This window comes from Rattus norvegicus, chromosome X, assembly GCF_021556685.1.
Source record: "Rattus norvegicus strain SHRSP/BbbUtx chromosome X, alternate assembly SHRSP_T2T, whole genome shotgun sequence".
Lineage (NCBI taxonomy): Eukaryota > Metazoa > Chordata > Mammalia > Rodentia > Muridae > Rattus > Rattus norvegicus.
Genome location: NC_141554.1, coordinates 35,370,412 through 35,382,424, shown reverse-complemented (window position 1 = coordinate 35,382,424; position 12,013 = coordinate 35,370,412). Strand labels below are relative to the sequence as shown.

At 42.7% G+C, this 12,013-nt stretch overlaps 1 protein-coding gene across 5 annotated transcripts in view; it reads right to left on the bottom strand.

Annotated features, from left to right (window-relative positions):
* The window catches only part of Egfl6 (EGF-like-domain, multiple 6), a 57,912-nt gene that overhangs the window by 15,121 nt on the left and 30,778 nt on the right, over window positions 1-12,013 (bottom strand). For all 5 annotated transcript variants that reach the window (XM_087600174.1, XM_087600176.1, XM_087600175.1 and 2 more), the window contains exons 5-8: window positions 11,102-11,221; window positions 7,572-7,706; window positions 5,308-5,430; window positions 131-451 (exon numbers count right to left, since the gene is read on the bottom strand). In XM_087600174.1, the coding sequence (XP_087456300.1) occupies window positions 131-451; window positions 5,308-5,430; window positions 7,572-7,706; window positions 11,102-11,221 (699 nt within the window). The remainder of the gene's footprint in view (window positions 1-130; window positions 452-5,307; window positions 5,431-7,571; window positions 7,707-11,101; window positions 11,222-12,013) is intronic.

The following is a 12,013-nucleotide window of genomic DNA, read 5'->3' as shown; positions in this document are numbered from 1 at the left end:
ACTGAGCCATCTCTCCAGTTCCTAAGCTATGTTCCTTAGGGCAGGAACTGTCTAGTCTTGTTTGTTGATTTGCCATGAGGAATCACATTCCCTTTTTATAAAATGCAAGAGTAACAAAGGCAATACTTACAGAACACATCCCCTCGGAGGGGTCGCTCCTGTTCCACCTCATTCCTCAGGGCTTTCTCACTTTTCTCTTCTTCAAGCCTCTTTCTCTTTCTCTCTTCCTTCCTTTTCTGTTCCCCACCAGAGTTTCTGCCTCTGGAAACACCCTCCTCAGAGCTGTAAGGCAAGTTGACCTTAGGGGCTCGTGTACTGGTGGGTCTTGGGGTGACGTTTTTAAGCTTCACCTTTTTCTTCATGGTGTGCTTGTGAGCCAGTAACTTCTTGATTCGGTCTTTGATGGTCCCAGGTGCTGTGAGTATTTCCTTCACAGAATGTTCAGGAATCACTGAGCCAAAAAACAACACAGGAGAATTCATTCTCATTTTGTTGAGGTCATTTATGAACAAGAGACCATTTTGTTCTCTTGTTCAAGTGCAGGTGTTCAAGTGCAGGAAGTCAATGCTTCCAGAATCAGCCCCAAAGAAAGACCTCTAGAACACTCCCTTCAAGTCTCAGGCAATGTCATCAAAGACAGTGTGGAAAAATGTGAGGGCCAGAGAGGATGAGGAACTGTGCTTTAGAGCACTGTTCTCTGGATGGGCCCTGGGCATATCACACATACAAACTGACAGTAGCTATGGTAACCTGCACAAGATGGAGCCTACCAACATTTCTTTATGGAGGAAGGGTTTATGAGGGTCCACCTCTCAGAGGAGCTGTTGGCAGTTGATGGTTACTGGGGGAGGGGGAGTCATTTTCTTCAATGGTGTAGATATTAGGAAACTGCCCAGCTTCACTAGAGAACCCCCGCCCCGTGCTCAGGTAAACAACTCTAATTAAATCCAGGAGGTTACTGTCCTCCCCACCCCTAAGAAAAACACAGAATCAACCACCAAGACATGAAACTAGCAGGAAGACTTTAGAAAAAGGGATTCAGCAGGAGTGGGATGAGAGGCTAATATGTGTGTGTGTGTGTGTGTGTGTGTGTGTGTGTGTGTGTGTGTGAAAATGACCAAAATAATTAGATACGTGTATGAAATTGTTAAATAATAAAGAAAATAAATGTAAAAATTATCAGGCAGGCTGGATACTCTTCATGGGCTGGGCCACTTCTTGCTCTTCTTCCTGTGTCCCTGGCCACATATTGTTGCAAGTGAAGAACAGCGATGGATAAAAGAAGGGAGAAAGTATCAGAATTGCTGGTGTTTAAATCTGGAACATCATGTGAAAGAGAGAGAATATTAAAGTCACTCCCCTTGTTAGTCTGTTGCTTGATTTTTGGCTACAAGAATGGGGTCTGACTGGTTCTGGGCGGAGCCACGACTTTCTAACTCGTCAGAAAGATTCCAAGCTTCTCACCTACCAGGAGGCTTTCTGATAAAGAACAAAGATAAACACTCCCGTCCCTTTTCAAGAGTTAATTCAGCTGGGCGCCGGTGGCGCCTTTAGTCTGAGTGCCTTCCGTCTGAGCACTCTGGGAGGCAGAGGCGGGCATTTCACTGAGTTTGAGGCTAGTCTACAGAGTTCCACCATAGCCAGGGATACACAGATAAACCTTATCTCAAAAAGCCGGCCTCTCAGTCAGTTGTGGGGGATGGGGGGACCACACCTCAAAAAAGCAGTCTATTCCAGAGACTTGGTTATTCCTTTTTAGGTGAACATACACAATAGTGGATTTTCATTTTGGCATTTTTATACTGTCCCAGAGACTTTTGTAAAAAGCATATCCCTGACCTTGACATACTGGCCAACCTACTTGGTCCTTTTGCACATTATCCACTCTGACCCTGTGAGAGCATTTCCCTCTTCCGCTACCCTTTTGGTCACTGCCCCACTTAAGTCCCTGATAGTGCTTCCTGTTATTCTGAGATAAACATCAGCTGTCTTCTTTACTGCACTCTGTATATCTTACCTGAATATTTCAATGGAAATTATAAGGACCAGAGAGCAAAGGGAAGGCCAAAGTTACATTTTGGTTGTAGGGAAATGCTAGTGTAAAAGAATTTGCTTAAGGTCACTTAGCTAGCTAGTAGCAGAGTGAGGACTTGAAAGCCACTTACAGGAATACCTTCTATTTTCTACCATTTCTGCAATGGACTTATTTCTGCTTTAAGGTTAACAGTACTTTTCTCCAGACTGACTCAAATTCCTTGAGAGCTGTGATTCAAGGACACATGTTACTGTTTTACAAGGAAATCCAACTGATGTTAAAAAAATAAGTTATTACTGTTTTACTATTTTTGGGGTTTTAAAAACACCTCTCTCTCTCTCTCTCTCTCTCTCTCTCTCTCTCTCTCTCTCTCTCTCTCTCTCTGTGTGTGTGTGCATGTTCACAGGTGAGTGTTGGGACAAGCACGCCATAATGTGTGTGGAGGTCCAAGTAGAATCTCAGGCATTGGTCATCTCTTTCCACCCTGTTTGAGACAGGGTCTCCTGTTTGCCACTGCACATGCAAAGCTAGCTGGCCTCAGAGTTTCTGGGGATTCTCTTGTCCCCATTTCCTATCTCACCATTGTACTGGTATGTGTTACCATTTCCAGCTTTAGTGAGAGTTCTGGGGATTCAAATTTAGGTCCTTATGCTTGTATGGCAAGCACTTTACCCATAAGAGCCCATAAGTGATTTAAAAAAGCATATCAGTGCCATTGAGTTGGTTCAATGGATAAAGGCTCTTGCCTCACAAGCTTGGCAAATGGAGAGAACTGACTCCACAAAGTATTTTCTGACTGCTACACTTGCACCATGGCATGGGCACAGCCCACCACATTCCATGTACATACAAGCAACAAATATAAATTAAATAAAATAAAAATGTAAATTTAAAAATTAAAAATACTAATTTTGGAAACCAGGCTTGGGAGCATAGCTCCCTTAGTAACATGCTTGCAGAGGGTGTACAGAGCCTTGTGTTTGATCCCCAACACTGACTAAATTGGGGCACATGCCTGTAATGTAAGAAATTAGGACATAAGCAGGAGGTTCAGAAGTTCACTATGATCCTCAGCTACACAGGAAGTTCAAGGCCAACTGGGGATCCATGAGATCCTGTTCCAAAATGAAATAAACAAAAGTCCTTCAAAAGTATCATGAGGAGCAAACATATTTTTAGTATATTCTGGGCAAGTAGTAAACCCTGTATGTGGATATCGGTTTATTCTGCAAGGATTGTTTCACTTAATAATAAACAATATTGTTTAGTTTTGTAAACGCTAGGAGATAGTCTGTGTGTCATCAGGAGCCTTGGCTGGATGAGGTCATAGGATGTGAGGCAAGTCAGCCTATGATTTACAGTCATACTTATGAGACTTGTGCCAAAGGGCATAGAGACTATTTGAGACGGGACAGTAAACAATTCTAGAGCAGGTAGGGCGGCACATCCCTGTGATCCCAGCACTCAGAAAGCTGAGACAGGATAGTAGTCAGCTCGTGGCTATCCTGGGCTACAGAGTGAGTATTAGGAAGCCACAGCTACATTGCAAACAAACAAACAAACAAACAAACAAACAAACAAACAAACAAATAGGACTGGGAGGTTACTCAACTCATTAGAAGTGCTTGATACATAAACCTGGTACTGACTCCAAAAAGTTTTCTCTGACCTCCACATGCACACTGTGGTATGTTATGCATGCTCCCATAAATGTCATGCATATCCACAACACCCACTACACACAAAATAATAATAATAAAAATCAAAACAAACAAACCAAATGAAAACAGAACATAGCACAACAAAGACAAGTCTAATCACGGGGAGCCAGGATTCAAAGAAGAATAAACCTAGCTATCATTAGCATTATTACTATTGTTCTTGGTCTTTTGAGACACGAGACAGTGTCTCAAGTAGTGCGGGTTGAACTCACTATGTAGCCTAAGATGCCCTTGAAGTCCTTATCCTCCTAACTCTCAATGTGTTGGGCGCACAAATACAGTTCACTATGTTGACTGCTTGACTTTAAACACTATAGGACTCTGTTTACCAGGATACGGCCAGCACTGTAAGCATAGATAGCTTGACCTGGCAGGAATTCCAGGAACTCTCTAAGTTTTCCAGTGTTCATTTATACCACGACCACCACCAACCACCACCATCAAACACCACCATTACTTCTACTACCTTACTACCACCATCATTATTATTTTGGTCCTTGAAATCTGCCACTCCCAAACAGAAGTGATAAGAGCTGCTATCTAATTGTTCTAATTGTACACGTTTCTTTCCAGGGTGTGAAAAATCCCAAGGGCTTGGATGAAGAACTTAGTACCATAAGATGGTGGAGCCTCTGTCAGCTTGAGTCCCCTCCCAAGTAAGAAAACATTACCTCAGACATGGTGCTCATGGGAAATCATTTTTCCTGTTGTTCTAGTTTTACAGAAGTAGATTCTCTAGTTGTAGGTCTGACTTATGCATTCATTGTCTAAAATCACTACCATTAAAGATGGAAGAGTCCAATACACACACACACACACACACACACACACACACACACACACTCAGACACACACTCTCACACACACTCTCACACACACACTCACACACACATACACACACACATAAACACACAGACAGACAGACAGACAGACAGACACAGAGAAAGAGAGACAGAGACACAGAGAGAGACAGAGACACACAGAGACAGAGACACACAGAGAGAATGTGGACTTTAGGATGATAAGAAGTGATGTCTAGCACATCCTACTTTGTCTTGGTTGCTGTTCCGGAAAAAGTCCTGATGAAAGTGTTGGGACCAGAAAAATAAGAAATATGCCCTTGTGTGTTTGTTTTCCCCACCCTAGGTGTTTTTTGCTTGTTTGTTTTTGAGACAGGGTCTCATGCTGGGCTCAAAGTCACTATGTATTGGAGGATGACCTTGAATGTTTGAGCTTCCTGTTTCCATCTCTTCCAAGTTCTGGGATTACCATACCTAGTTTATTTGGTACTGCAGTGCAGGCTTTAAATATATTAGGCACTCTATTAACTGAATTAGCATCCTAGCCCTCGATCTTTCAGTTTTGTCCCTGCCTAGGACTTTTGTGAGTGCCAGAAATACAGCACAACTAGGAAAAGATATAAGGCTGACACACACACACACACACACACACACACACACACACACACACACACACAGAGGGACGCTGTCTGGAAAGAGTGCTTTGTGGAGGGGCAGATAGCAAAACTGTCAATGACCCAATGCTACTTACCAGAACACTGCAGTCCATTCCCCCTGTATCCCTGCTTGCATTTGCACTTGAAGGATCCTTGGGTATTGAGGCAATTGGCATGGGGGCTGCACGTACGGGTATTCAGAGTGCACTCATTTATATCTGAAAAGGGGGAACATTCCAGTGAACAGCTTTGATAAAACAGCTTGCGGAAGGAGTAGCCTTTTCACCTGAGCAACTTCAAGGTCAACCACTCAACACTTCAGCAGACTAAGTGCTGCCTGAGAGCGGAGAGATGTTCAGAACCAGAGGCCTTTTGGCCAAGAGCCCTGGCTTTGCCTGGCGCCTGCCTGGTATGTAAGGAGGGTGCCTGCAACTCACCTCCCCCAGAGCAACTTCACTGCTTGCTCATTATTAATGCGAGAGAAATCAGCCAAGATGTCTGGCGTTTCTCCCTTCTCCTCTCATCCACACAATCAGGAACTAAGTAACAGTATCAGAAAATAAATGCTAAATTTTGTTTTGGTTTGATTTTTACCCATGTCATCTGAAACTAAGGAACAATATTAGAAAATAAATTCTAATTTTGGCTTGAAATTCCTCACAAACAAAAGACAGGATCAGTCAGGAACCTCTGCCATTGTCTGAATTCATAGGCATGGGCATTTTTGTTCAGAACCTGTCAGAGAAAAGGGTCAGGCTGGTTTGAGCTCGTCTAGCTGGATTTAGAGGTGGAAAATTGGCCAGATTCCACTCAGGAGGGAGCTTCAAGTGCTCTACTCTCCACCCTCTGCCCTGTCTATGCTTTTGTAGATACAAGCACAGAAACCAGTGTATTGTTTTGAACTCAGTCACAAAAGGCGCTCTGATGCTAATATTAACTGCTGTTAGTACATCAGATATTTGCTTCTTGGGAAGCTGTGTGCATTCCCAATGTGTTGTGGAGGGTAGCATCCTTGTAGTGTCAAGGAATTGGGCAACATTGCACTGCTGTCATGGATTGCATAGCTGGCTGAATTGACAGGCTAGGATGGGCTCTAAGCTTATGCCAAACATGGATTTTACTTGCCTGCTTAGGGTAGTTTTCATTTCTAAGAAGATTTGAGGGACTAGCTGTGGTGGTCTCCCAAGATGGTTCACAAACCAGCACGGTGATACAAGACATGTCCTAAGAAGCCCAAGTACAGAATTGAGAGAATGATATTTTCTCCAACAGTTAGCTTTCCGTGTCATGTGAATTCCTTTACCACCAAAGTTATATGAGTGAATAGAGAGCTAGAGGCAGCCCAAATTTCTCTTCACTGTAGGGCAGTATATCAAGGGCAATGGACATGTATATCTGACTTCACAAGCTCTTTGAGGTCTGGAATCTCTTCACTAAGAGATGAAAATGTTTTAATATGAGACTAATAGCTGAGTAATAACAGTGTTAGCACAGAGTGATGTTATTTAATGCTTGAACTACAAAATGGCTAAAAGAAGAAAGAACATGAGCCCCTTCATATAATTTTCCTTTAAAAAATTGTTGTATGCCTGCACATGTGTGTGCATTTGAATACACGTGCACACAGATGTGTGTGCCTATGTCTACAGCAGAGGCAAGAAAAGTATCCTCTTTTATGAGTCTCTGCCTATTCATTTTGAGGCAAAGTCTCTCTCCCGGGGGCTCCTGTGTTCCTAGGTATGCCAGAAGCTAGCAGATCCCCAGTGATCCACCTGTTCCTCCTCTCTAGAGCTGGAGCTTCTGGTGTTTTCTGGGATACTTTGCTTGGTATTTGGGTGCTTAGATCCAAATTTAGGTCCTTGTGATTGTAAGTACTGAACCACCTCTCCAGTCTCCTTCACACATTTTAATAAAGCCAATCCAATGAAAGACGTTAGGAACAGACCACTGAGATCTTCTTAATCTTGTAGCAAATGTAAATACTTCTTTATTGCTTCCATTCATAGGTGTTTAGTTGGAGATAGAACAAGTCATATAAACTAAATAAAAACTTAACACATTGTTAAAAACCCTCATAGAAATTGCTCAAGATATTTGCCGCCATGATAGCATTATATTCATTTGTTCCATTACTATAGACCTGGCTTCAAAATTAATCTCACTGGAGATACCTAAATGCCAGACACATATCAGTGGGTATTTTGTTTGTTTTTCTTTATGTGTGTATATGTGTGTGTGTGTGTGTGTGTGTGTGTGTGTTGTCCAGCTGGTCAGTATAGTAGATTGAATGAATATAAAAATGGCTGTAGAGAAAGCCTGCAGGCTTGGACGCAAGGGAGGAAAAACCACTGGATCTTACCTACACAATCATATCGGCGACTGATATATTTCAGTTCAAAACCAATGTGACATTTGCAGTAGTAGCTTCCAAATGTGTTCACACATCTTCTATTGGAAGGACAGACTGCTTTGCTAGAAGCACATTCATCGATATCTGGAATAGAGGCGTAGAAGCTCTCAGAGGTTGCAGGAAGAGGACTCCAACACATGTACATGCACAGGTACCCACCTCAACCCCCAGCACACAATGCTCAAGCAATGCTCAGTCTTTTTGCCTAGGAAACCAAGTGTCTGCTGTCAAAGTCAAGACTTCAAGAAGTATTTTAGATCTTCACCAGGCACATGCCCAGCTCTTTAGCTTATAGGTTCATACAAACTATGTCCAGCTTTTGGAGATGTTACTTGGCTACTATAATGACATTATTTGTGTTCTCTCTCTCTCTCTCTCTCTCTCTCTCTCTCTCTCTCTCTCTCACACACACACACACACACACACACACACACACACATATCCTAGGTTGGCCTCAGACTCACTATGTAGCCAACGATGACCTTTCACTCCTCATCCTCCTGCCTCCATGTTCCTAGTGCTGGGATTACAGACCACCGTGCCTTGTTTATGTGGTGCTGGGGATGGAACACAGGGTTGCATGTTTGCTAGGTATGCGCTCTGTCAACTGAATTATATCTCTAGTCTATATCTGCTCGTGTGTCAGGCCCCAGCTCTTCAAGGGCCGAGTGTGTGTCTAGCATGTGGTACCTATGCTTTACGTATGTGATAGTGACTATTTTCCCAAGTAACTAATTATATTGTATAACATACAATTTTTGAAAGTGAGGTCAGCCATATTCCGAGCAACCCAAAGACACGAACATTTAAGATTTGCATTTTGTAAAAGCATTAAACAGCTCCTTCCGGTAAGATTGACTGGTAAGTATAATTGTGTAACAATGAAGCTTAAACCAATTATATAGGCATGTTACTTTTCTCCCGAGTGAGTGATGTCACACGGGGTGGGGGTGGGGCAGCTGACAGCTAGGCTGAGCAATTTGCTCTAACTTCCAGGTATCAAGTATGTTGGACCTTTGGTTAAGCATGCAAGTTGATGCTGGCTTATTATTTTCATTTCACAACCCCCTCCTCTCCCCTCCCCCACCCCACGAGTGAATGCTAGGGATCAATCTGGGGACACATTGGGGACACATGTATGTATGGTGAGTACTTCACTGACTGAACTTTCCTGCTGCACTCTTAAAATACCAAGTAAGTATTGAATTGAGCACAATTAATCCAGCATTCAGGAGGCAGAGCCAGGCAGATATAGGCGAGTTCCAGGCCAGCCTGGTTTATAGAGAGAGTTCCAGGACAGACAGCCAGGGCTGTTACACAGAGAAACCCTGTCTTGAAAACCAAACAACAACAACAACAAAGCAAAACAAGACAAAACAAACAAAAAAACAACAAAAGAAAACAGAGTTGAATATACATGTGTATTTTTTAAAAAGTACTTCCTTGGCCTATACAGCCGAGCTTACTTTACATAAAAAATTCATCAAGCTATATCCATTTAAGATAAATGAACATGCAGCATCCTGACGGAAAAATATTTCTAGTACATTGAAGAGGTATTGTTACATCATGCTTATGTTTTTAAATCAAAGAAAATGAGCTGTTTTCAAGATTCCGGTCTCATTGGCTCTCCCTTATTGAGACTATGCATTCACTTGATTTAAATGTTACATGTATTTGGTGCAATATGCTTGTTAGGAATATATACAGTTAGATGACTGAACATAGTTCAAACTCATAAAAGTAACCAAAATGCAAAAATGGATGGAATGGGGGTCAGCCACCAAGGGAGCTGTGCTGCTCGGCCCCCAAAGGTTCCATAGCTGCCCATGGCTGTCTGCTAGACACATTCCAGCGTCCTACTGTGAGGACTCACCCTCGAACAGCATCTCATAAGGGATCAGCAGGATTTGGTGGAGAGGTAAGCCAAAATCCTTGCCTGAGAGGGAAATCCAAGAGGCAGCTCTTCCCAGAGTTCTGGTTTGAATGTGAAGTGTTCTCTGTAGGCTCATGCATTGGAATACTTGGTCTCTGGTGACATTTGGAAAGACCGTGGGGCTTTTAGGAGAGGGGGCCTAAGGGAAAGAAGGGAGTGACTGGGGACAGGACTTGAAGTCTATTTCTCTGCTTTCTAAATGTGGGTGCTGCCTCACCTCCCACTCCTGCTACAACGAATCTTCCACTACGGTATTCTCCATATCCTCTCAAATTATAAGTCAAAATATAACCTTCCTCCCTTAATGTCCTTCTTGTCAAGTATCTGGGTCAAAACAATGAGAAAAGTAACAAATACAGTTGGTCTCCCAGAGGGACTGAGCGCACTGAATCTGCTCACTGAATTCACTCAGTGCTGGTACTTGCCTTTCCCTGAGATATTTCCTAAGTGCTCAACCAGTGTTTCCTGGGATCATTTATTGAACCAACTATGTGCTCCATTTCTGTGAACTCACAAGGTAAGATGTCCAATAAAACAAGGGAAAGCAAGGAAATTAAAGCTTTAGGCCACAACTTTTACTAAATTTACAGCTATAAATGAATGGTTTATATATTTAATTGATACTGATTTAATCTGTCCATTTAGTCTAGCCAGAAATAACAATGAAATTATATTTTTTACTTTTCTGAGACACTATGTCGTCGTGTATTTCTGGCTGACTTGGAACTCACTATGTAGACCAAGCTGGCCTTGAACTCACAGAAGTCTGCTTGACCCTGCCTACTGTGTGCTGGATAGTTTTTATAAAGACTTTTTTTTTTTGAGACAGAGTCTAAGGTAATCCAGACTAGTCTTGAACTTGCTGAGGATGACCTCTGACCTCCCTGATAACCTCTGGTCTCTCTGCTTTCATCTGCTGAATACCATGGTTACAGGTATACTCTACCATACCTGGTTTGTTCAGTGGTGGGGATTGAGCTCAAGGGTTTGTGAATTCTAGGCAAACACTCTCTCACTAAGCTCTAGTCCCATCCTCTAGAGCAGGTTTTTAAAGAGAATACGAAAAAGCATTTTAAACACTGCCTAAACTTCACAGGAAGCATATACTATTTTCACTAAATTAATACTGAGAACAAAAAGTAAACACATGTTTTCCAGGAAAATGATAGCAAGGACTTGAAACAAATCCCAATGGCTCGTAAGATTAAATAAATGGTGTAGTGTCAGTAGAATGGTAATTGAAGTCAGATATGCAGTGGCAATACAGTAAATAAAAAGAACCTTTATGCTGTATTCATTCTGGCACTCAGCAGTATAGACTACTAGAAGACTGGTTTTCCTTTATATCCCAAAGTATTTAGAGAGCACAAATGACTGAAGATACGTCACAGACAGAGACCAGTACTTTGAAGCGTTCACTGTATCTAGTCAACACAAGCCTAGTGATGAATGAACGTGGAGTTCAGTGGAGAAAGGAGAGAGGGGAACAAAGGGTGAATGGGAGAGGGATGGAGAGGAATGGAGGTGACACTGTCTGTTTTACCTAGGCACACTCTTCCATTTGGACCCAGGCGGAGGCCAGAGGATGGACACACACATCGTGGCCCTTCTGCTGTGTCTTCACAACTGTACTGGCAGTTTATTCTGGCACATGTCCTGGAGTCTGCAAAAATAGAAAAACAGTCAAAGATTAACTAAGAAATTCTCCCAATTCTCTGGTGTGAAATGCAATACGTCTCAGGTCAGGCTTCATGGTCTGAGTCCCAAATGGAAAGCCACAAGGAATCTGGCAGGAGCATTGTCCTGCTGGCCTCTGGGAATCACCTCACTCACGCATGGTCTGTTTTGTTGGCCAACACACTGCATTTGACTATCTCTAGGCAAAACATACAGCTCTGACTGAACCCCATCCCCCCAACCCAATCTTTTAAATTGAGACATTGTTTCATGTATCTCAGCTTGGCCTTGAATTTACTATATGGCCTTGAAACTTCTGATTCTTCATTTCCAAAATTCTGAGAGGCACAGTCATGTGACACCACACCTGGTTTACACAACACCGAGGCTCGAACCCAGGGTCTGTATAAGCTAGGTGAGCATGAAACCAACTGACCTCCATCCTCAGCCCTTCTCTCACCTTTTATATGCACTCGGATTAATATGTCACTTGGCCAGTGTCTAGAGGATGGAAAGTAACTGCTGATGTAGATTATCAATGTGAACGGTTAGCGTAAAAGAACTCTAGAGATCTTGTGGAGACTCATTGATCATCATTCAAGTCACAAAACTTGGTGAAAATGAGGGCCAGAAAAGCTCTTGCAGAATCCAGGACCAACCTGTATTTACCACATCACTACAGGTAGGTCCTGGGTTCTGCAAGAGCTCTTCTGGCCCCCATATTCACCATTGTGAAAATGTGTATCTGACAATCCAGATATTTGTCTGGCTTCCCTTG